Source organism: Equus quagga, unplaced genomic scaffold, assembly GCF_021613505.1.
Source record: "Equus quagga isolate Etosha38 unplaced genomic scaffold, UCLA_HA_Equagga_1.0 153_RagTag, whole genome shotgun sequence".
In the NCBI taxonomy this organism is placed as follows: domain Eukaryota; kingdom Metazoa; phylum Chordata; class Mammalia; order Perissodactyla; family Equidae; genus Equus; species Equus quagga.
Genome location: NW_025796915.1, coordinates 1,313,418 through 1,338,703, shown reverse-complemented (window position 1 = coordinate 1,338,703; position 25,286 = coordinate 1,313,418). Strand labels below are relative to the sequence as shown.

Sequence of the window (25,286 nt, the reverse complement as noted above, 5' to 3'; positions counted from 1 at the left end):
TGGGGCTTGTTTTTAAACCTTATATAAACGACACTATCTTGTGCATATCTTTAGTCTTTTTCCTCCACATTGTGCTTGTCAGATCAGCCATGCTGACTTGCGTAGCCCTGGCTTAACATTTTCATTGCTGTGTAGTATTCCACTCTGTGATTATACCACCTTCTGTTCCTGCCTCCTCTCAGTGATAGGCATTTAGGGCATTTCCAACCCTTCACTATTAAAACATTACACCCTGTGAACGTTCCTGGACTTGTTGTCCATGGACGTGTTTCTCCAGGGTCTATGCCTGGAAGGAATTCTTTGGGTTATAGAGTGCAGCTTTTCAACTTCACTAGATAACCACCAAGTCGCCTTGTCTTTTTTCACCATGGCCGGCTGCAGGCCCTTTGCCTTCATTATCTCAGTGCCCCCACCAGGTTGGGAGAAAGGAATTTTTATGCCTACTTTACAGACAGAACATGTATTAGTTATCTCCTGCTGCATAACAAATCACCCCAAAACTTACTGGTGTAAAACAACAAATATTTGTTATCTCACAGTTTCTGTGAGTCAGGAATCCAGGAGAGGCTTACCTGGGTGCCTGTGGCTAAAGTATCTCACAAGGCTGCAGTCAGGGGGTCAGCCAGAGCATCAGTCATCTCAAGGCTGGACTTGGGGACGGTCTGCTTCCAAGCTTGCTTGTGTAGCTATTGGCGGTTCTCAGGGCCTTGTGGGGTGTCGGTTCCTTTCTGTGCAGGCTTCTCAACAGGGCAGCTAATAACATGGCAGCTGGCCTCTGTCATAGCAAACAAGCAAGTGATGGGGAGAGGGTACCCAGGATGGAAGCCAGAGTCCTTTTGTAACCTCACCTCAGAAGTGATAGCCCATCACTTCTGCCATATTCTGTTTGTTAGAAGTGACTCAATTAGTCTAGCCTACACTCAAGGGGAGGGGATTACACAAGGGTGGGAATACCAGAAAGCAGAGACCATCGGGGGTCATCTTAGGGGCTCTCTATCACAGGGCAACTGAGGCTCAGAGAGGTGAAGTGACTTGTTCAGGGTCACACGGCCCTTAGAGACAGAGTCAGGACTGGAACTCAAGACTGCTTGACTCTGAGGCTGGATACCTTCTGAGCTGCCACACTGCCTTTGACTTAAGTTAATAACAGGTTCCGACTGAAGTTAATAAACAAGTCTCCTGTGCAACAGAACTCAAGACAAGCACTTAATGAATGGATTTGCTAATAGCGCTGCCTGTTTGCACATATTAGCTTAAGTTCCCCCTGACATGATCCATGGGGACAGCCGAGCCTGGCTCTTGGGAGAAACTGCTCTGCCAAGCCAGGAGCCCAGATTCCTAAAGAGCCAGGGAGTGGTCCCTTTAGTCATACAGCTTTTTGGTTTTGCCCTAAATTTAATCATTTGGGTGTTTTTTGCAGTTTTTGTTTTTAAATAGAGTGCACACTTCCCTGTGTTCTGAGGAGAGCTGACTGCAAGGTCTGGAGCATCAGGTATTCCCCTGGAGGGACTGCGGGGCGGGCAGGGCGGGCAGGGCGGGCAGGGCAGTCGGCCCCGGACGAATGTCCGGCTTCTCAGCTCCTATGGCTACAGCAGCCAGGCACCCAGCTCAGCAGGGCTGTGTGGCCAGGCTGGATAGGGGCCAGCCCCAGGACCTCAGCTTTCTGTCAGGGCTTCTGCCTTGGGTCCTCCAAAGGCCTTTTGGCATCCCATGATTTTCAGGGTCATTCCAAATAGTGGAGGTTGCTGCCCACATTGCCTTCAGATAAGTGAATGTCACAAATGCTGGAGCATTTCCAGTGGAGGTGTGAGTGACCCAGGTCCTGAGATGAGGGGAAGTGAGAGCTGAGGATTCAAGAGTACCCCTGCCCCCATGCCTCTGCATCCCTTTCTCCAGAGGAACCCGTTGCTCCTTCCTGATTAATGATTTCAGTCGAGTTTAATTTGCATCCATCATACCCTCTGAATAAGGGCTCTGCGCCCTCTGCGGAAACTGGAAGGGACACAGGATCATTCCCTGCCCTCAGGGGACTCCCAGTTCTCAGAAGACAGAGAACTTGGTCCAGACCTCTCCTAGTGGGAATGCTGAAAGGGACCTTTGGATAGACCCCATCTTTGCAGAGGGGCTGCGGTGTCAGGGAGCAGAGAACAACCATAACAGTAAGTATAATAACCATAAAAACACCTACATTTATTAAGCACCTACTGCATGCCAGGCTCAGCATCAAGTACTGGGTATACATTTAGTCAGGAGATCCTCACACCAACTCCGAGAAATGGGTCCTACTGGTATTCCCATCTTACAGAGGGGAAACTGAGCCTCAGAGAGATGCCCAAGGACACAAAGCCCAGCTCAGAGCAGGAGACGGAGGTGCTTAGAGAAAGCTTCTGGAAGGAGGGGGCCACACAGGGCCCTGAATTGGAAAGGGAGGAGGGGAAAGGATTCAAGGAAGAAGGTCTAGGGTCTGAGAAAGCTCTCGATGACAAGACATGCCTGCAGTGGGGGCTGCCAGGGAAGAGGATGCCCCAAGGAAGTGGGGGTGGGGCTTCCATACTGCTGCCCTTGGAGTCTTGGCCTCAGCCTGTACTCACAATGGATGGCCCTCCATGTCAACCAACGCATGTCCACATCCAGTTGAGCCAGCCACTGTGCAAAGAAGTCCCTTTCAGCTGAGCCCTGGTGCCCTTCCCTGTGCTGGCTGCCTGTCCCATGCAGGACTTGGAGGACCAGAGCTGGGTGGGGTGCACCTGAATGAGTGACCTTGACTAAGTCCTTTCCCTTTTAGGTACCTCAGCCTAACCCTCTGTAATATGCCTAGGTGGGACTGTGGCATCCTGAGTCTCTTCTGGCTCTTGGGGAGGGGCTAAAGAGGGGGCAGGAAGGCCCACACCCTGGCTGCAGTTCCTAGGCCCACTTCTAGAGGGGACTTTCCTGCCAGCCCCTCATCTACCCCCCACCCCAGTGCCCCCAGCTGCACCAGCATGGGGCTCTGACCTACGGATTTTTTGCCACTTCCTGATCCACTTCACTCCAGCCTGAATCTCTAGGACTTCATCATCCCAGTGGCCGCAGTGACCCCAGCATGGGTGAGTGTGGGGCTTTGTCAGTGGCTCTTGGAGGCTACAGGGCCCCATGCTTCTGGGCTTCAGCCCACTAGGCATTCAAGGAGCCCCTGCCTGAGGCCTCATCCCAGTCTGCCCACTGTCTAGGCAGGGCCACAGAGCCCTGAGCTTAGAGACCTCCGGCCCAACCCCTCATTGCATAGCTGGGAAACTTTCACCTAGGGACAGGGAGTGAGCTCTGAAGGTCACACAACAAGTTTTAAGAAGAGCGCTCAGAATCCAATTTGTGGCATAAAGCGGGACATGCGGTCCACCTGCTCCACAGGGACCTCCAGCTGGATGCTGGCTCCAACCCACTACCCCAGCTCTGTTCCATGCCTGGTGCCACTTGCCCAGCCCCTACCTGCCTCCCCAGCTCCTGGTCTCCATTTTTCCTGCTAATTAGAGGTCGTAGCAATGACTCCACTGTCCCAGCCATTTTAGAGCTGTCATTAATTTCAAGTGCCTTCAGAAATAATCATCATTGTAAAACCCCTCTAGCTGCTAGGATGCAAGCGGGCAGGAGCAGCACAGAGCAGGCATGCAGGCAAGCCTGTGTGTGCCACACATTCCTTCCTGTGCCTTGGGGCCCAGTCCTGCCTGCTGCATCCACAGCCTCCCAGAGTGGGGGAGAACAGAGCTTGGGCTCTGATGTCAGACACACACAGAGCTTCAAGGCCCAGCTCTCCCTCTTACAAACAGAGTGAACTTGGACAGGATACCAGCCCTCCCAGAACCTGTTTTTTCCTCTGTGTAATGGGCACAGCACTACCAATCTTGAAGTAAGACAAAGTATGTGAAGTATAGCTCAGAGCTTGACTTACAGTAGGAACTGAATAAATGTTAGAGGGTCCCGTCCCCTACTCCAGAGTCCCCTGGCAAACCCATTCCAGCTCCTTTGCTTTGCTGGGAACACTCAGGCTGCAGCAGGCTGGCTCCTTCTGCTTCCAGATATCAGCTCCTCCGTCATCGGGGCTTGCTGAGTTTTCACCCTGAAGCCCACTCATGAGACATGGGCTCAGGCCTGCTCCTGGGAGCTCCTGCTCAGAGCACAGAGAAGGAGGAGACTGGGCCCTTGCCTCTAAGGCCATTTCAGTCTGGGGAGGGGAGACAGGAATGGAAGAGATTGGTCTTAGCTTGGTCTTGACGCTCAGGTGGAAACCAGGGTAAGGGCATGCTGAGCAGGTGGGCCAGCGAGGACAAAGGGCTGGAGGAGTGGGTGAGGATATAATCCCCAGTTGTGCCAGTGAAGTTGGACTGGGCCCCCCTGATGTTTCACATTCTTATGGCCCTGAAATCTCTGAGAGGTTGGGGGCCACCTTCCCAGACAGGAGTGGAGAGAGACAGGTTCTGCAGCTCACGCAGAGGCTTCTGACGGGGTGAGGACCCAGGGACAGGACCCCCTTTTATGGGGTCTCTAGTGACAAGGCCAGGGGCCTCCACTCTCACCAGGCCCAGGCTGGACTCTCAAAAAGGCCTTTTCTCCAAGTTCTTCCCCAAAAGCCTCCCCCTCCCCAATATTTCCACAGGTGCAATGAGACAGGGGATGGTGGGAGGGGTCATATCTTTTGGAGAAACGGAAAGGGAAAGGACTTGGATACTGTTTACAATGGAGAACTAAGGCTGCGGGGCAGTTCCTCCCAGACACAGCTCTTTGGTCATCCTGGTTGCCTTCAAGACTCAGAGGGATAATGGTGGGCCCCAGCAGATCCCTCCCCAGGAGGCAAACTTCCTCAGCCAGCATCTGGGGGCTGCAGGCTGGAGGCAATGGGTTCTCCCCCATTTCTCCGCCGAGATCACTGAGGCAGGGAGCAGGTGAGTGGGTGGCGGAGATACTTGGTGGCCGCGCAGTCCCTGCGTCAGTCGCCGCTCCAGGAATAGCCCCCGCCCCCGCTCCCGCCCCCCCCAGAGGGTCTGCACGCCCGGCGGGTGCCTGGCGGAGCCTTTACGCAGGAGTTGGAGAGCGTCTATTCCTGTCGGGCTGGTGGGAGGAGGCGGCGCGGGAGGGCAGGAGCTCACGGTTAACTCAACAACAGCTGGTGGGGGGGTGGGGGAGAGGGGAAGCTGTGGAACCTGGGAAGGGGCTCCAGGCAGCACAGAGTTGAGAGGCCAGGGAGCCGCCTTCGCTGGGCTCTTGGAGGGAGGGAGACTCCTGTGCCGCCTCCTCTCTTCCCCTCCCACCTGTAAGTCCCTCTGCCAAGCCCGCCCCCTAGTGGTTTACTCAGCTTTAGAAGGCTATTCAAATTCCTTTTCCAGGCTTTACTAGCTGTGTGACCAGGGGCAAGTCCTGTAACCTGTCTGAGCCTGAGCTTTCTTCTCTGTCACAAGGGGAACAGCAGCGCCTCCTCTCTGAGTTGTTGGAGGATGAACGTAGAGTGCACAATACAGCATCTGTATCTGCTAGGAAGGGCTCTAGCTAGGCCTAGGATGAGGATGGACATAGAGAAGACAGGAGACGGTTCTCCAGGCAGAAGTGTCCAGAGTGGTGGTGTGGCAGTGAGACTGAGAAGTACCCAGACTCTGTTTAGCTGGAACGAAAGGTGCATGCAACTCTTTGGGCTGTGTGTGTGAGGCTGGACAGTGGAGAAGCAAGATGGTGCTGGGGTTGAGGGAAAACTGGTGGCCCCACCATGCCAGCCTGATGTCTGCAGTGAATGTCAGGCAGGCTCCGTGGGGGTTGGGGCAGGATTCCAGGGTCTGTCTCAGAGACTGAGAAGCCTTGGGCCAGTCTCCTGCCCTCTAGCCTCAGCTTCCTTCTCTCTATGTGGAACCCCTACCCTGTGGGCTTAAGGTGTCAGGAGCACTAATGTGCTAATGGGGTGCACTCCCAACAGTGGAGAAGGGGTGAGTGTGCCTGGTAGTGTCAGGAATGATGGTCATTCCAATCAAATTAGCTTAGTGTTAAAGGGCATCTGGCTTCAGGGAGATGGAAGGTGTATAGTGGAAGGAGGTGAGGTCCCAAGGATTGTAGGAGTCTTTGCCAAGAAACCTCTGTCAGCTGATTCTCTGTATCTGCTGGTCAAGGAGAATCTGGATCTCTGAGGAGTGGTCCCATTCCCTGGGCCCGTCTGAGTATGTGGCCCCAGCCCAGGATCCTCTGGACCGTTGGGGAGCGGCGGAGGGACAGCCAAGCCCAGACTGAGGCTCTGGGCTGCTCTGTGCTGTTCGCTGGGTGCAGTGCCCACGGCCAGAGCCGGCCAGAGCGGCCTGCTGCCCTCTGCTGGACAGGAAGGCAGGCTGGGCGGGGACCCAGGCAGCAAAGGGTAGCGCAAGACTCGGCTCGAGGTAGAGCCGCGGAGCTGGTGCGCCTTCCTCGCGGTCCCTCCGGGCTTCCCTCTCTACCTGATTCACCCCAAGGCCGCCCCGATGTGGGCCCTCCAGCTATTCGCCGAGATTTCCGAGAAAAGGGGACAAGGCGCGGGACGGAGGTTCCCGGCCTGACCCTACCCACGCCGTCCTCCAAACAACCCTGGCTGGGTGGGGAGCCTTGCCTGTTCACGTGCGTGTGTCCGTCCACAAAGCAGGGTACAGTGACCCCAGTTGACACGGGTGACACACGCGAGCGTGCGCGCACACGCCCAGGGAGGACTTCGGGTCAGACTCCTCGGGCCCGTGCTGCCCGGGACTCCTCGGAGCCCGGGACTCGGAGGGGCGCGGCCGTGTGCAGGGCTGGAACACCGGGGCCGTGGCTCAGGCGCCAGGCTGACGCGCCCTTCGCCTGCGCCCCCCTTGCCAGTTTCGCTGCCCCATGCATAAGGGGCAGTGGTTGGGGTGCGCCTCGCTCTCCGCCCCCTTCGAGTCCCCGCCTCACCACCCCCTCCCTTGGTTTTGCGGCCGCGCCTTCTCCTCCCCCGCCTGGCTCTGGCTCGCTCGCTGCCTCCCTCCCTCGGCCCCTCCCTCCCTGGCTCTCTCCTCGCTCCTCGCGCTCCCTCCCCGCGCCGCGGCAGAGCGCGGAGCCCGGGCGGGAGCCGGTGCGGGCAGCCGGCGCGGGCAGCCGGCGACAGCGCAGGCGGTGGGTCGTGGTCCCGGCCCCCGGAGCGTGCGGAGTCCCACCCGCGCCGCTCCGGCCCCTCTCCCGACGCGGGGCTCCGAGCAGCATGCGCGGCCGCTGCCCACCGGTCTCAGCCCTGGCTCCGGCCCCGCTGCGGAGCGCGCCCGGCCTCGACCCCGGCCCTAGCGGCAGAGACAGAGGCGGCGGCGGCGGCTCCAGGCCGGCCCGGGGTGCGGAACCAGGCTCGTGGAACCGGCATCGCGCGTCCTGAGCGCACCCGCCCCTCTGCCCGCCGGGGCCGCGGTCTCCTGCCTACCCACCCCCGGGCTCTTGCCCTGGCCCCGGTTCCGGCTCCGGCTTGGCTCCCGCCCGCGTGGCCAGACAGACGGACGGTTAGCCCTGAGAGGGTGCGTGCACTGCCAGGCGGAGGTGTCGGACGAGGAGGAGGAGACGGAGGGGGGGGGCTGGGCAGGGGCTGGGGCCCGGCGGAGGAAACATGCGATTGGCGACCAAGCCGAGCGGACGGACTGCGCGCCCAAGATGCAGGTGAGCCCGGCGGCCGCGGCCCAGCCCGGAGAGGGCAGCCCCGCTGCGAGCGCCGCCGGGGGCCGCCGTCGGCCCAGGCTGCGTCCTCCTGGGGCTGCGGGGCCCCCCACAGCTACCCAGACCCTCTTTTGGGATCACAGATCTGAAGATTCTTCCTTTTCCGTTCTTCCCACCCCAACAAATTCCAGGTTGGCTAGCTGGGACCCCAGAGCTACGGAGGGGCCCCCACCGGCGTCCTAGTCCTGCTGGTCCTCCATTGGCCCTACCATTCCAACGCTGGTCACCCTGGAGGGTAAGCCCCTGCTCAGCGCTGGGTGGCTGCCTCTCTCCACAGACCCCGGATACCCCCCAGGCAGCCCTAGCCAGCACCAGGTCCCCCTAAGCTGGTGGATGCAGGTCAGGGACCAGCTTCCTCCACAGGCTCCAGCCCAGGCACCAGCTCTCTCCCCTCACAAGGAGCAGCCCCTTTCCAGCTCTTGCCCATCAGGGGGAGAAAAGGAGAAATGGGGGTAGGGATAGTGGTTGGGTTGAGGAGGACCCAGGAACCCTTCAGGGTTCTCCCCTTTGTCTGTCTTCAGCCCAGGCTTCTCACCTCCTCCTGCCCCACTTTTCATTCTGAGGCAGAGCCTGTGGGAGGTGGAAACCAGCTGAGAAGAGGAAGGTGAGGAGGGAGCCCCTGCTCTGCCCCCCACCCCTGGAAGGTGGGCTGTGGCTTCCTGCTCCCCAAGGTACCCCCAGGAGATATCTCCCTCCAGGTGGACCCAACTGTGAGGAGGGGTGGGGCCAGGCCCAGTGGCAGTCCCCTCCCTGTTTTTTTGCCCTTGGTCCCAGCCCAGCCCCATCCAGCCCTGGTTCTGCAGGCATCGGCATCTCCTCTTTGTTCTCAGAGGTCCTGGGGTCGAGGTGGGGGAGAAGGGGCATCTGGGAGGATGGGAATGGCTCTGCCCTGGTGGGTTGGGAGTGCAGGAGGCCCTGAGGTGGGGGAGCAGTGCCATCTGGGCAGTCCTCTGCTTGGCTTGGGTAGCTGGAGGGTGTGCAGCCCAGCCTGGCCCGTGGCTCCAGGCTCAGCCCTGCTGGTCATTGTGCCAATGGCTCTAGCAGTCGTGCCTCCCATGCCCAGGGAGCAATGAACCGCGGCACCCAGGCGGCAGAGAGCCTGGGGCTTCCCCACGTTCAGCGGGGAGTGCCAGTGAGGAAGAGAGGGTCTGCTGTTTTGTCCTCGTGTGGGCCGGGAGGGGCTCAGAGTCCTCACACCTCTGGGAAGATCCCAGCACCTGGTCTGCTGGGACAGCTTGCCTGGCCTTCCTGCTTTCTCCCCATGCCCTGAGGCAGGAGCGAGGATAAGGTGGCAGAGGTGAGAACTCCTTAGAACCCAGATAGGGGCTCCCAGCAGCACCCAGCTGCCCTCCTGGAGGGGGGCATAGCAAAGGCAAGGACAGGCCCCCTCTGGTCTTCTTGTCTCTACCCCCTCCCCCACTCCCTGCCAATTTAAATGTGAGATGGGCCTTGGGTAGGGCTTGGTCAAGGCTAAGGAGTTAGAGTGGGCCCCTAATCCAAGGGGCCGAGTTTTGAGGGATGGGTGTGTGCCCGAAGCTGAGTATCATGGCACCTGGGCTGAGGGCCCCTGTGTGACTAGAGGGAGATGGAGCGACCGCTCTACTCCTTGCAATAGTCCTCTTTGATCCTGCGGGTCAGCTCCTCCATCCCCTGCCTCTGAATACCTGTTTTTTCCCATACTAGATATTGCTTTCTAAAAGCCAGAATTCCAGAGGGACACTGGAGGGGGAAAAAACCTCTCTTGTGAGGGTGGGTTGTTGTTCAGCATAAAGCCAGACAGGATCGCTGGTCCTGTGATGGCTCATCTGGTGCTGTTCTCCAAGTACTTCCTGAAGCAAATGGCAGGAGGATCGCAGTTCGGGCGGGGGGGGTCAGTCCTATTGAGAAGTGAGGCAGTACAGTGATTTGCACAGGGTCCTGTGGAGGCGTGAGGCAGTGTGTCGGGTAGGGCTAGGGAAGGCTAGGGAGGGAAGGCATTAGGTGGTGGCGGTTTCAGAGTCAGGGCCTTGGTCTGCTGCTTGGGGCCTCTTGGTCTAGCTGTCCTGTGTGCGGCACTCTGTGGAAGGATAGTGGCCTTCCAGCCCCAGGCTCCCTGCCCCTATGGTTACCCATTAACAGCTCCCTGCTCTGTTCCCACCAGTCCATTTACATATCCCCTCATCACCTGGCTTGGTCCAGCATCCCTACCCAGAAAGCCCTCTCCTCTGCTTCTCCTGGCTTCTCCTCCAAGAAGCCTCCCTGACTGCTCCAAGTCACAGATCCTCCTCCTCCAGGCAGCCACAGTGTAGAACCACGCTGGTTTACACCTAATATTGTACCAACCCATTCTTCATGCGTTTATTCTATATACTATGTCTCAGCTGCTTGCTTGGCTCTAGGCTAGGCCCTCCCATGGCCCCCGTGGATTGCCTTGAACACCCTGGACAATCCTGAACCCTCCCCCGGGCTCCCCTGCCTCGCCCCTAGGATAGGGAAGACACTGGGAGGCACCAGGGAGCAGCTAGTGGCTGGTGGCAAGGGCTACCTGGAAGAGGTAGTGTCCTCAGCCCGTGTGGATGGACAGAGCTAGGTGATGTTAAGGATGCCCCAGGCAGGAATTGGGGAGAGCCGAAGGCAAGGTATGCAGGAGCACACACAGGCACTCAGTGGAGGGTGGGATTTGATCCTGGGGGGAGGTGGGCAGTGGACCTCCAGGAAGAGAGAGAGACTGGATGGTCCTGAGGCAGTAGCAGACTTTGCAGAGACACAGAAAGCAGGGGATTCCAGAATCAGGGAAGATTCTTTGTGGAAAGAGTGCCTCAGTGCATTTGAGGCATCCTTGTGTTGAATGAATGACTGAGTATCCTTCGATGCTATGGGCCCAGTAGGACTGTGCTGACAACAGTCTTCTCGCATGTGTTCAGCTCCTTTGATGTCATTTTATAGTGAAGTTGTTGAGTGTGGATCCTGGAGCCAGATGCCTGCATGCAAATCTCAACTCCACCACTGCCTAACTCTGTGACTTTGGGCAAGTTACTGAGTCTCTCTGGGCCTCCGTCTCCTTGTCCATCAATAGTGAGGATAACAAAGGTGTTACCTCTGGGTCATTATGAGAATTGTGTGTTAATGTATGCAGAGCATTTAGACAGAGGAAGCTCTCACAAAATGCTAGCACCTCATAGGTTATATCAGTGATGTGCACTCAGTCTTAGCCTCGTGTGTGGTACAGAGATTTGATTTTATAGCTGAGAAAACTGATAGCCAGAGAAGTGGAAAGACTTACCCAAAGTTCCCAGCTTATGAACATGGGGCTCGGTCTGGAATGCCTTCCTCCTCACCTCTGGTCTGGGGCTCTTGCTCACTGGTCTGGGCATGGCCTGTAATTAATTAATCAAAGTTTTGAGTATTAATAATAATAATATAATGAGCACTGTGACCCTACGCCCCAACCTGAACACTAACCCTTTAATAACGACGTACATCTTCCACGTGTTTCTCCTCACCCCATCCCTTGGCTTCTTTCTCTGAGGCAACCACTACCCTACATTACCTATTTAACATTCCCTTGCCTTTTTAAAATCATACATTTCAATATATAGAAATTGTTCAGTTATAGTTATTTTTGAACTTTGTGAAAAGTCCTCTGGAATTTGTTTTTCCTTCAACATCATATTCGTAAGGTTCATCTATATTGTTGCAAATAGTAGTAGATGTAGTTCATTCATTTCCACTGATGCATAGTGTTCTGTCATTTGAACATGACACAGTGTGTCTATCGTTCTTCTCTTGATGGGCGTGTACGTTGTTCCCCTTTTGCTCTTACAAATGCCGCCGGGAGCCTTGTTGTCCTGTCTCCTGAGGCAACATGCAGAGCCCTCCGGGGCGCACAAGTGGGAGCAGAATTGCTGGGCCTGGGGCATGTTCTTGATCAGCTTTACTAGGAGATGTGCCCAAGTATTTTCCCGGTTGGCTGGGCCAGTTTTTGCTTCCCCACAGCAGGAGATGAGTGTTCCTGTTGCTCCCCACCCTCACCAACACTTGCTATGGGAGGACGTCTTGATTCATTCTGATGGAATGAGTGTAAATGATGTTTCATTAGGGCCTTGATTTGCATTTCTGGAACACAGGGTTTCTGATATATGAAATGGTGGGTGAGCGAGGCAGCAGCCTGCGTGTAACAGATGCTCGCTAAGTAATCGTCACCTCTGCACTTCCTCTTCCCCAGTTGTGAGGATGCTGTCTGTACAAGCCTTGAGCTCAGAGATGGGCAGGAGCAGTCAGGGAGGTCTCCCCCACGAAGGGAGAATGAAGGAGGAGCAAGGAGAGCTTAAGTCCTTACACATTTAGAGCCAAAGGAAGCCCAGTGGCTCTGTGTTCACCGCCATGATGGGCAGGGGTGGTCCTAGCTGGGGAGGTAGACGGAGACTGTGCTTCATTATTTTAATAATGTACAGCCCCCCAAAACCCTGTCTCCACACCCTGGCACCTGGTGCAGGGCTTGGCATTGGTGAGTGCTTACTAAGAGTTTGATGACTCTAAGAATGAACACTGCATGGAACAAATGTATGTTTGTTCTTCCTTCATTCTCACCTCCTTGGGGAGTCCTCCCTGATTGCTCTTGCCCCTTGAGTGAATGAGGGGTGGCTGAGTGAGATGGCTCCTGGGCATCGGCGAGGCCCCCTGACGAGGCCCTCAAGCCCCCTGCCTAGCCACAGGGGCTGAGAAGCCTGGTGCTGGCAGGCTCGTTTGGAGCAGCTCCCCTGCCAGCCTGGCGCACCGACGATGATTCCCTGCCGCTCTCCCGGCCCGGGCCTGGGCCCCTGGAGCTGGTTGGAGACGAGCGTCGGGGCTGGCGGAATAATTATGCCTATTTCATGTGACACCCAAATTGATTGCCGCCGGGGTGACATTACCAGGGCATTGTTCCCTGTCTCCAACCTCTTCTTACATGTTATTAGGATGTGTGGTATGTGTGTGTTTTTCTATTTTTTCCCATTTCGGGGAAATAATCTCTCTCTGCCACCTCTTCTGCTTCTGTCTGCAGAGAACCTGCTCACAGCTCTGAGAGGGGGTTGGGGACTGGCCAGCATGCTTCCTCTGCCTGGCCCAGCACAGGGCTGCAGATGTGGCTGGGGGGTTGACCATCTCAAGTCCTTTTGCTTGGGTGCAAGATAGGGATGTATTAGAGCTAAGAGGGGCTGCTGAGGTGTGGATCCCAGCAGAGAAGTCTTCCTGCAATGTCCATGGTCTCTGCTTGTAGATCTCTCATGAGGGGGTGCCCACCCACTATCTATCAAGGCAGATCTTCAATCTTGAGCCATCTGATCTTCCATTTGATTCCTCACACTGAACTAAATGGGCCTCCCCTCTGAGTCCACCCATGGGTCTTGGCTCCACCCTCTGGGCCTGCCCTGGACCTTTTGCACCCTGTGCCTTGGGACACCCCTTAGAGATTTGCAGAGATGCCAGTGCCCCCCCACCAAGTCTGGGTTCTCATGAATGGGCAGCTGGGTGGTGGCATCGATTGTGCCTGAGCAGAACGCAGCACCCACATGTATCTGACCAGAGGGGTTCATCCCCTCATATAGCAGGTTGGAAAAAAAGGGGGTTTTGAGATGGTCAACTTGAGATGGTCAACCCCCCGGCCACATCTGCAGCCCTGTGCTGGGCCAGGCAGAGGAAGCATGCTGGCCAGTCCCCAGCCCCCTCTCAGAGCTGCGAGGGGTTGGCCAGAGCTCAGTTGAGCAGAGAGGGCTTTGAACAGTCAGTGCCAGGAGAGGGGCCAGTGTTTTCACTTAGAGTTTGCCTGTCCGAGTTATAAATAACTCACTGGACCTTGGCCTGTGATGTATTGAGGGTTGTTTTAAACTCTTTTCTCCTTTTTGAGGCAGAAATCAGCCAAACCTTCACCCATCCCTGACCTAGCCTCCCCACGTTACCCTGGCATGACGCTAGGGAGACGGTAGCTGCAGGGACAGGCAGGGTCCTCCCCAGGTCCTAGCCCTGAGGGTCTGGGACCTCGGACAAGTCCCTGATGCTCTTGGGCCTCACTTTCCTCGCCTGTGTGATGGTGTCTAGGGTGACTGTCCCTCTGGAGTTAGACAAGCTCAGTGACCTTCGGCAAGTGACCCAGCGGCTCAGAGCCTCAGTTTCCTCATCAGTAGAGTGGGGTCGGTGAGACCGCCCGCACAGGATATGTGGTGAGGGTTGGTGGGCTCATTCCGCAAAGCCCTTTAGTGCATGTGTTCCATCTAAACGTCTCTTCTCGTCCCTCTTCTTGAACTCTCTGCTCCGAGCCCTGCGAGGGCAGCGTCAAGTCTGCCATCTCCTTTCCTAGAGGAGGCGTCTAGGGCCCCAAGATATAAAACCACTTGCCCACCATCATGCAGCTTAGCAGGCCCTTGAACCTGAATCGGAGAGAGGCAGTATGCAAGAGTGGTCAGGACAGCCTAGGGTCTAACTGTCTCAGGCCTAATCCCAGCTCTGCCACTTATCACTGTGTGATTTGGGGCAAGTTGCCTCACCTCTCTGTGCCTCAGTTCTCTAATCTGTAAAATGAGGATAATAATACCAACCTGATAAGATGGTTGCGAAGGTTAAAGTTCATGTCTGAGTTCATATTGTGCTAGCTGTGTGACCTTGAGCAAGTTACAGAAACTCTTTGTGACCTTGAGCAGGCTAGAGAAGCTGTTTGTGCTGCTGTTTTTCCCATCTGCAAAATAGGGACGATAACAGCACCTGCCTCAATGGGTAGTGGTGGGATTACATGAATTTTTATATGTGAAGTACTTAGAATAATGCCTGGCACATGAAAGACCCTCTCTAAGGGTTTTTCCAATCATCATCATCGTCATCATTATATTTACTAGGTCTCTGGCCTTCAAATCCCACTCCTGTTCCACCCCTCCCCTCAGCTCCCCCTCCCAGCCTCGGATCTCTGAGGCTGTCACCGCCCCCTCTCCCAAGCCCAAGGCTTGTGGCCTGCTCCCAGGTCGGGGTTGGCTGGTTTCTAGCCCTCCGAAGGCTGAGATAGGCCAGCCTGAGCTGTTCCCGTAGTAGAGGAGCTTGGGTAGCTGGGGAGAGGCCCTGGGGGGCCCAGGAAGGTGTGCAGGGCTGAGGGCATGAGTGGGGATGAGGGAAGTGTGTCTGCCGGGCACCCCTCAAGGGGCCACTGGGCTGGGTGGGGGATGGGGCCAGAGTTCTTCAGGGGCGTCTTCCTGCCCCTCAGAGGCTGGGCTGGCATCTCAGACCTGGAGAGAGACACAAAGGGAGATATGGGAGTACAAGACCTGCCTTTTCCTTGAGCTCCTTCCAGTTACCACGTGGGCACTTGCTACCCTTCCTCAGTTCTGAGACAGCGCCAGTCCAGGTAGGGGTGCTGTGCGCTCAGGTGGGCCCAGCACAGGCAACAGGGAAGCTTCCCAGAACCAGTGCCCCCACCTCCCCCAGGACTGGCTCCCAGCTGCCCAGCTGGCCTCTCACCTCAGAACAACCCTGTTAAGGGCCTGGTAGGGCCCAGAGTGGTCCAGGGCTCACTCAAGGTCATGCAGCAGGGCAGAGGTGCACTGGCTGGAGTGCAGGCCTGGGACCTGTGAGCCCAGTGCCCTTTGCTCCCCAAGAGGTGGCCTTCTCTAGGCTTTGCCCCACCCCTGTTTCTCCCCACCAGGCCGGCCACTCCTGGAGGGCAGAGCCTATTTATAGAAGCTGTTAGACACTAAGATGCTTTGACAATTAAAATTCATAATTTATCCCACAAATGGCTTGGGGCTGCAGGCTGGCCGGAAGGCTGGCAGCTCCTGAGATTAGCTGTGCTCCATGGGGTGGGCGCTGGGATGGGCAGCGGCACCCTCCCTCAGGTGCAGGGGGGCCAGGTGCTTGCCCAGGGCCACACATGGGCAGTTGTGGCAGCCAGGGGGACCTGGTGGCTGCCCTGGCAAGCAGCTGAGCAGCCACACTGTGCCTAGTCAGCACCCTCCAGCCCGGCTGAGAGCCAGTGAGCACCTTTGGGAAAGGATTGAGTTTCCAAGAGCACCTAAGAGATGGAGCTGGTGGCGCCGGACCAGGGAGGGCGGGGAGTGGCGGGAGGAGGGGCAGCAGACACACACACCCTCACCCACACACACACACCCACACACACACCCACAAACACACAGGGGTGCCTGCTTTCCACACATACATACACCCCGGGGGCCCGGCAACTCTTTGCTAGAACCAACAGCAAGAGGAAAATAAAGAATTATACAAGACAAAGGACATGACCTCAATTTTCTTCCAGGTTGATTTTTCTCTCCCCGTGGGGGCGGCTGAAGGAGGAGGAGAAGGGAGAGGGCAGGCAGAGGCGGGCAGCCTAGCCGGGAGGAGATAGACAGACCCTCCCCCTGGCCTGCTGGCGGGGCCAAACCATCAGTCTGAATTTCTCCTGCTGGAGCTCAGCCTGAGCACTGGCCACCTCCTCTTGGGGTCCCCTTTCCCCCCACGCACCCTCCCCATGTGCCAGGAGGCGGCCCCTCCCTTCCCGGCTCTCAGCATAGCCCTGCTGGATTAGGCTGCCCAGGGACTGAGTTTCCCCATTAGCAGCTCACACCTTAAGCCATTATCAGCCATTCACACCTCAGCAGGGATTGGATTAGCCCTAGAAAGCCAGAACGGAGTGTCTTTAAAAGGAGTCCAGGGACCTGGTCAGGATTTGGGGTAGGAGGGAAGCAATTAGGAGTCCCTGGATGCTCTCCTATGGACCAGGCTACAAGTCCTCCCACCCTGAACGCCTTTGTTCATACTGTTCCCTCTGTGGAAAATGCCCTTCCCCAGCCCCTTACTTGGCCTGTGGAAATATGTCTGTATTTCAGTGACACCTCTTCCTCCTCTGTGCAGCGGCTATAAAGAGCCCGGACTGGGAGTGGAGAGCCTTTCTAGGAGCTGGCCCAGCAGTCTTTTGACAGGCTCTCTCTGCCCCAGGCTGGGCCTGGGGATGCTGAGCTGTATCAGCCCCAGCGCTGCATTGGGGGCCCTTAATCTGGGGGACACAGAAGGGGAGGCAGAGAGTGATGGTAAACATACCTGCAGTGCTCGGGAGGCGGGGGACCCACAGGAGGGCGATCCCCCTTCCTGGGGGCTTGAGAGGAGCTGCTTGGAGGAAGAGACCCTTGAGCTGGGTTCTGAAGGCCAAGTAGGAGAGTTCCACGTGCAGGGTGGATGGTCAGCCATTGCTGTGGGAAAAAGGCCCGGGCCAGGGCAACCATCTGGGGCTCTCTGGACAGGCCTCCATCCACCCCCATGTCACCCTACTCCCAGCCACGTGGCCGTGGCTACCTCTGAGCTTGTACTGTTCCCGCCAAAGGGCTTTATCATTTCATGAAATGGATCCAGTGGCTTGGGGCCCTGGAGCTGAAGGAAAAGAAGGGGCCTCAGACAGGCAAGGACTTGGGGACAGGGCAAGTCACAAGGAATCCAGACCTGGCCTCGCCTCTCTTCTTTGGTGACCTGGTATGAGTCCCTTCACCCTTCTGAGTGATCAGGCCCATCTCGTGGGATGGCGCCGAGGACAGGATGCGTTAACAGGCCCAGGGCCCTGGACACATGGTAGAAAATGGTGGCAGAGTCTGCAGGGCACCTTCTCGCTCTGTCGTTCCCCGACTGCTGCCACCCTCACCTGGCCCTAGCCCACGTACTCATCTTTCTCCTCTGCTTTCTCTGCCTCTCTCTCCCCTCCCTTTCGCTCCTGTTTCAGCTGCTAGGCACCTCTTTCTCTCTATCTGTCATCTTTCCTTCGCCTGCTCTCCTAGTCATTTTTTGCTGGTGGAGCTGGGCAGGGCCCTAGGCAGACATTCTGAAGCCCTCAGCCCCCTTCCCAGGTCTGCCATCCCTCCTCACTCCCTTCTGCCACAGACCCTGTCACAGGAACATAGGGCGTTGGGACGAGATGAGATGGTGCCTACCTGCCTCATTTCCCAGCAAGGAAACAGCCCTGCACAGTTGCCCGGGTCACACACAGCCAGGCTGAGAACCCAGAGGCCCTGGCATCCAGAAGGCCCCAGGCCCTAGCAGTGACAGCAGCCACCTCTGCTAGGGATCCCATGCCTGTGTGTGCTGGGGATCTCTGTGGTCCCTGGGGAACACTGAGTGGGTACACCATGAAATATTGATACCATAAACCGAAAATAACTGAACTTTCCATCCTGTGCTGCAGCCGACTCCAAATTAGGTGAGATTTCAGCATAGATGGCGGCAGCAGGCACAGGGGAAGGGTATGGTGGAAAAACACTAAAAAAGTCAGTGTGTTTGACATACCATTTTCTGACAGTTAGGGAAAGGCTTTTGTCAGGTTGGGGGGCAGGGTGCCTACATGCAGCTCTCTAAGGCCTTCCCTTGGGCCTGGGGACCCTACCCAGCACCCTTCTGCCCGGCGGGCCCCTCCCCTGGGCTGGCCTGTGTGTTTGAGAGAAGTCCTGATTCAAACCGGGTGGCTCTTGGGGCAGGCAGCCTGACCAGGGCAGAGACCTGCCGCCTCCAGCCTTGTGCCTAGGCCTAGGGGCAGAGGAATTCTGTTTTGGAATCCTCAGTTTTTCTCATCGGTAAATGGGTAAGAAATACCTCTTTTTAAGGCTGGTGTGAGGGTTTCTGAGACTATGTGTGAAGTCTAAAACCTGGCCTTTACTAGGTGCACTGCAAATGTTAGTCTCACCCCTTTTTCAAGTGCAGGTGTGCAACTAGCCTGTGTGGGCTGGGTTCTGTGCATGGGGAGACACACCTCTACCTCCAGGAGCCTCCAGAAGCTGTGTCAGGAGATAGAATGACCCCTGACCTCCCTCAGTGGTTCTCCAAGTCCACCCATGGGTGATCCCAAGCCCCTGCTGTCTCCACCAGTCATCCTATCTGACCCTGAGCCCCAGGGGGGGAGCCCCAGTGTGAAGCCCCAATCTGGGATGCCAACTCAAATAGATCCTTCCACCCCTGGTGGAACTGCACTTTGGGGCCTGAGCCCCCACGCCCCTTCATTCCCTAGCCAGGTTTGAGGATGTTGACTTTCCTGCTGAAGAAAGTCAAGCTTCTTTGTGGGTTCCCTCAGGGACCCTGGGATCCAGCCCCTTACTGCCCCATGGGGGAAATAGATCAGAGAAGGCAGGCATTGCCCAAGGTCACGCAGTGGAGTGGCCAAAGGGAAGTGCAGGTGGTGGTGTGGGGAGTAACTGAGCCAGGCCATACCTGCCCCGGGGCAGGAGTGAGGGTGTGCTGGGGCCGCACCGCTGCAGGCTGCTGTAGAGTCTGTGCGTAGTGCCCTGAACACGGCTCCCCTCTGCCTGCCCGCCTGCCTGCCTTCCATGTTTATTGCCTTTGTATTTATTGGTGCAATTTTTAAACTCTTGCCCTTGTGGGAAGCCCTTCAGGGGTTAAGGATCCAAAATAAAACACTGATTAAAATGCATAAAACACTTCTCTTTGGCCGCTGCAGGAGGAACCAGTGGGATCAACGGGGCCAGGAGGGCAGGGGCAGCACATCACCCCCTCAGCAGTTTCCGGACCCCCTCACACCCAACCCTGCCAGCATCCCTGGGAGTGTTAGGAGAGTAGGCCCAGCATGCTGTGCTCCTGCTATGCCACCTTGGGCATGCATCTGAGCCTCCTCGGCCATAGTTTCCCCACTTTTCAGGGCAGCCACATGTAAGAGGTGAGAGACAGGCATTGGGAGGATGGCCCTTCTGGAGCCATCCTGGTCCTGTGGAGTCTGGCCTGCTGCTCTGTGGCTCTAACTGCCAGGCCTGGGGCTGGCAGCCACACAGGGCAATGCCAACCCTTCTTCCATCACCGTATCTGAATTCTCCAGGTCTCTCATTGCTCAGAGGGCCTGCTGCAGGGTTAGCCCCATCAGAGGTGCTTCAACCCCTGCACAAACCCACGCACACATGCTTCCTTGCAAAGAACATCTGCTGGGTCTGTTCTGTGCCACACCTTGGTCTGAGGCTGCAGACACAGCGTCTGCCCTCAGGTGTGTTTGTCTCACCTACTCTACCAGGTGAGACAAACACACCCATGCCTGTTTGACCCAGGGTTAAACATACACCACAGGAGATGCACCATATGCTGAGACTTTGGAGCATGTTTTCCTCTTTGCTCAGGTCGCTAGGAAGCTCTCACCTCTAGTCATTATGCAGGACTTTGTGGCATTCTTTCTTGACTGGTTTGCCTTCTTTAGCTTTATCTTTTTATCATCTTATAGCATAATTTTTCTGTCAGTTGGCTCAAGTCATTTTTAGAATAAGGTGTGCCATATGTCAGTTACATAACGTCAGTACTAATGACTGTAAGGTGCTTCAGTGTTAGGGGCAAGAGATGACTTCTGACTGAATAGGTCAAGAATGGCTTCATGGAAGAGGTGGCCTTTGGGGTGGAAAGTCACAAAGGCTGCTGGGGCAGGAGGCTGGGAGAGTCCTCCAAAAGGAGATGGCTTAGAGGCAGGAATGTTCAGGACAAGGTGGGGATACCTGGTGGCAATCCTGGGGTGATTGGTGGGGAAGGAGGTAGATGGGTAGGTTGAAGCAAGGGGGTAGAGGCTTCGAAGGCTAGATTCATGTCTGTGTGAGGGCCTTACCAACATCTCAGGGTGGCCTGTGCCCTCACCATCCCCTCCTTCCTTAGCCCCGCCTCCAGCAGCCCCCACCCCACCCACCAGCCCAGCCCTGAGCTGGGTGCTAAAAGTCCTATTTACCTCCCCAGGCCCCAGCCTCACACCCACTCCGGCCCCAGCTGCTGGCTCAATTACTTATCGATTGCCTGTCAGGATGTCTGCTTTTCTAGTGGGTCACTGGAGCGTGTGTGACTGTGGAAAATGGCCTGGTAGGGATGGTTGGGGAAGGCCAAACCACAGAAGAGTCTGGAAAGAGGATAAGAGAGGCTGAGGGGAGGGAGATGGAGGACAGAGCCCTTGGAGATAACAAAATCTTGCAGATTCCATCATATGTCAGTGACACCCAGAGCCCTCTCTGGTTAATCAGTCACTTAGCTGATCAACAACCAGGGAGTCCCTGTCAGTTGAGACCACCAGAGTATTGGAAAGTATGTGGTGTCACTGGAGTCTGACAGACGAGAGCTCTGGTCCCATATCTGCCCCCTCTACTGGCTGGGTGTCCTTGGCAGTCACAATCTCTCTAAGCCCCAAGTTGCCTTAAGGGTTGAAATGTAGATGACAAGACCTGTGGCCTTGAAAGCAGAGCTGTGTGCAGGTGTGGGGAGGGATTGGGAGGGGTGGGAGGAGGGCCTGAGCTGGGGCGGAGAGGTGGGACCCTCCCTTCCTGTAACAAGCCCACTTGAGGCTGTGAGTGTAGGCTGTGTGGACAGGCGGCAGAGCCCCGAGGGCACCAGGTTGGGATGGAGAAGCAGGCATGGGTCTTTACCCCACCATCAGCCGCAGGGCTACAGCTCAACTCCCAGACACCATCTGGTCCAGGCCCTGGAGTTTGGAGGAGTCCAGACTAGCCTTCCCAACCGCACACCAACACTGCCAGGCCAGTTTCCCACAGGGTGGGACAAGGATGGAACAGAGGAGAAAGGAGGAGGTAGGGAGTCAGTCTGGACACAAGTGGGAACAAGTGGCCTCTGAACACCGGCTGGGAGAGAGTAGTGGGCTAACTCCTGCACACTCCCTTCACTCCAGCCTGGACCCAAGCTTGGTCGCCCTCCCAGCACCGTCTCCCGTGTCATCACGACCCAAGTCCCGCATGCTCCCCAGCGCCCAGCTGGAACAAGCCTCACGTCCTCGTCCTCGGTGCTGCGCTGTGCTGCCCTGGGCTGTGGGAGTCTGACTGCCCATCCCCCAGGCAGCTGCATAAACCCTGGACTAGGAGGAGGTGACTGAGCCCTGAGAGACAGATGGGGGAAGGCTGGGAGGTCTTTGGAGGGGAGCACACTTCCTACTGGGGATCAGAAAAAGCTTCTTGGAGGAGCGGACATTAAATTAGGCCCTGAAGATGGGATTTCAACTGGCAGGGGAAGGGGCATTCCAGGAGGAAAGAACTACAGAAGCCAAGGCCGGGAATCTGGAATACTTGTTCCCTGAGCCCTGAGCTCAGGAGCCTGGGTGCGTCACTGTGGGGACCCAGAGGAAGGTGAGAGTCAAAGAGATTCCACAGGGAGGCATCAGGACTGGTCCCGCTTTCTAGATCAGGGTTGCCCTCCCCTGATCTAGAAAACCCATCAAGGGGCAGATTCATAACCCTGACAGGTACCACTGGGTTTGCTGATTGCCCAGGACCCTTGGGTTGCAGGCTCAACTGCAGTGTTGGCAGAGAGGTGGCCTTGGTGTCTGTGCCCAGGGAAGCCCAGGCTAAAGGCTGAGGGGAGGCCCTCAGCAGCCTCAGAAGCCGTTGCCTGGCAGGCTGGGGACCAGACATGCTCCTCTGCTGGCTGTTCCTAGAGGCCTCAGCCTTTGAGCCCCTTTGATGCCTCTATGAGCCCCGAGGGCAGCTCAGCAGGTCTGGCTTCACCCCTGGTGAGTGCCAGGGGAAGCTGAGGCTCAGGTTGTGGGGTAGGGTGCAGTGTGCATGCCTAGAAAGTGCCTGTAAAGCGTAAAATGCAGCCTGGCTGCCAAGGGTAGTCTTCTCTGAGGTGACCCTGCCCCTTCCACGAACCCTCTTGATCCTTCAGGAGGGCTCCAGGCAGGGTAAGGGGTAAGGAGGAAGCAGCATGGGGTGGCAGGAGGGCCTCTGGCCTGGGTATCTGGACCTCACTGGGGGGTCCCAGGCAGGAGTCATATGCCAGCCTGGACGCCTGCCTCTCTATCTGTGTCAAGGACATCCTGATGGGACAGGAGGGTGTGGGAGCACAGAGGGCTCGGGGTGGGGTCCAGTCAAATACTGTCCTCTAACACTCCCTCTGTCCTGTGCTTGCTCCCGGCTGCAGGTGAGCGAGAGGATGCTGGCGGGGGGCGCAAGGAGCATGCCCAGCCCCCTCCTGGCCTGCTGGCAGCCCATCCTCCTGCTGGTGCTGGGCTCGGTGCTGTCAGGCTCAGCCACGGGCTGCCCACCCCGCTGCGAGTGCTCCGCCCAGGACCGTGCTGTGCTCTGCCACCGCAAGCGCTTTGTGGCAGTGCCCGAGGGCATCCCCACAGAGACCCGCCTGCTGGACCTGGGCAAGAACCGCATCAAAACACTCAACCAGGACGAGTTTGCTAGCTTCCCACACCTGGAGGAGCTGGAGCTCAACGAGAACATCGTGAGCGCCGTGGAGCCTGGCGCCTTCAACAATCTCTTCAACCTCCGGACTCTGGGGCTCCGCAGCAATCGCCTGAAGCTCATCCCCCTGGGTGTCTTCACCGGCCTCAGCAACCTGACCAAGCTGGACATCAGCGAGAACAAGATCGTCATCCTGCTGGACTACATGTTCCAGGACCTGTACAACCTCAAATCGCTAGAGGTCGGTGACAATGACCTCGTCTACATTTCCCACCGAGCCTTCAGCGGCCTCAACAGCCTGGAGCAGCTGACGCTTGAGAAATGCAACCTGACCTCCATCCCCACAGAGGCGCTGTCCCACCTGCACGGTCTCATCGTCCTGAGGCTCCGGCACCTCAACATCAACGCCATCCGGGACTATTCCTTCAAGAGGCTGTACCGCCTCAAGGTCTTGGAGATCTCTCACTGGCCCTACTTGGACACCATGACACCCAACTGCCTCTATGGCCTCAACCTAACGTCCCTGTCCATCACACACTGCAATCTGACTGCTGTGCCCTACCTGGCCGTGCGCCACCTGGTCTATCTCCGCTTCCTCAATCTCTCCTACAACCCCATCAGCACCATCGAGGGCTCCATGTTGCATGAGCTGCTACGGCTGCAGGAGATCCAGCTGGTGGGTGGGCAGCTGGCCGTGGTGGAGCCCTATGCCTTCCGCGGCCTAAACTATCTGCGTGTACTCAACGTCTCTGGCAACCAGCTGACCACACTGGAGGAGTCGGCCTTCCACTCGGTGGGCAACCTGGAGACACTCATCCTGGACTCCAACCCACTGGCCTGTGACTGCCGGCTCCTGTGGGTGTTCCGGCGCCGCTGGCGGCTCAACTTCAACCGGCAGCAGCCCACATGTGCCACACCCGAGTTTGTCCAGGGCAAGGAGTTCAAGGACTTCCCTGATGTGCTCCTGCCCAACTACTTCACCTGCCGCCGCGCCCGCATCCGGGACCGCAAGGCCCAGCAGGTGTTTGTGGATGAGGGCCACACGGTGCAGTTTGTGTGCCGGGCAGATGGTGACCCGCCGCCTGCCATCCTCTGGCTCTCACCCCGCAAGCACCTGGTCTCAGCCAAGAGCAACGGGCGGCTCACGGTCTTTCCCGATGGCACGCTGGAGGTGCGCTATGCCCAGGTACAGGACAATGGCACGTACCTGTGCATCGCAGCCAACGCAGGCGGCAACGACTCCATGCCTGCCCACCTGCATGTGCGCAGCTACTCGCCCGACTGGCCCCATCAGCCCAACAAGACCTTCGCCTTTATCTCCAACCAGCCAGGCGAGGGAGAGGCCAACAGCACCCGTGCCACCGTGCCTTTCCCCTTCGACATCAAGACCCTCATCATCGCCACTACCATGGGCTTCATCTCTTTCCTGGGCGTCGTCCTCTTCTGCCTGGTGCTGCTCTTTCTTTGGAGCCGGGGCAAGGGCAACACGAAGCACAACATTGAGATCGAATATGTGCCCCGCAAGTCAGACGCAGGCATTAGCTCCGCTGACGCACCCCGCAAGTTCAACATGAAGATGATATGAGGACAGGGCGGGGGGCAGGGACCTGCAGGCGCGCCGGGCAGGGGAAGGGGCCTGCCCACCATCCGCTTGCTCCCCAGTCCTCCCCACCTCGTGCCCCTCCACAGACTATTTTTCTCCCTCTCACCCCCATCCCCTGCTGCCCCCTGCTGGCCCTCGCCACCCACCCTCTTTCTACCAGGACCTCAGAAGTCCAGGCCTGGGGACCCCACTTGCACAGGGGCACGCATTGACAGACTGGAGTCGGAAGCTGACCAACCGACCTGCAGCACAGTGAATAATTCAATAAAAAAAGTTACGAACTTCCTCTGTAACTTGAATTTCAATAATTATGGATTTTTATGAAAACTTGAAATAATAAAAAGAGAAAAAAACTATTTCCTCTAGCTAGTCGGAATGCAAACTTTTGACGTCCTGATTGCTCCAGGGCCCTCTTCCAACTCAGTTTCTTGTTTTCTCTTCTTTCTCCTCCTCTTCCTCCTTTCTCTTCTCTTCCCTATGGGGAGGGATCACTCAGGAAAACAGGAAAGGAGGTTCCAGCCCCAGCCACCCATGCACCCTGCCAGGGCAGCTGCCCAGAGCAGGCGGGTGGCAGGTGTGGGCCCAGCTCTGGGCTGGCTGTTTTCAGGGAGCAGGTGGAGGGGACAAGGCTCCCCGATGGGGTAGGGGCTGTCTGCAGAGCTGCCAGGCAGCAGTACTGCCAGGGGTTGGGGGGCCTGGCTCGGGTGTGGCTGAGACTCTGGACAGGGGCTGGGGTCCTCCCAGAGGGCAGCACAGTCAGTGGAGAGAGCCGGGGCAGGAGGCGGGACTGAGGCCTACCTTCTGGTCCCAGCTCTGCCGCTGACTTGTTATGTGGCCTCGAACAG

The 25,286-nt window shown here is 57.1% G+C and overlaps 1 protein-coding gene across 3 annotated transcripts in view; it reads left to right on the top strand.

Annotated features, from left to right (window-relative positions):
• Nucleotides 1–24,797, top strand: part of LOC124233088 (leucine-rich repeat and immunoglobulin-like domain-containing nogo receptor-interacting protein 1) — a 65,114-nt gene extending 40,317 nt beyond the window's left edge. Inside the window, exons 1-3 of one of the 3 annotated variants that reach the window (XM_046650189.1) lie at nucleotides 7,593–7,638; nucleotides 7,827–7,930; nucleotides 22,567–24,797. In XM_046650189.1, coding sequence (XP_046506145.1) covers nucleotides 22,579–24,423 — 1,845 coding nt within the window. In that variant the 5' untranslated portion in view covers nucleotides 7,593–7,638; nucleotides 7,827–7,930; nucleotides 22,567–22,578 and the 3' untranslated portion in view covers nucleotides 24,424–24,797. Of the gene's footprint in view, nucleotides 1–7,559; nucleotides 7,639–7,826; nucleotides 7,931–22,566 lie in introns of those variants that run through there. The other 2 variants (XM_046650188.1, XM_046650187.1) reach the window with 2 other exon arrangements.
• Nucleotides 24,798–25,286: the final 489 nt, after the last annotated feature.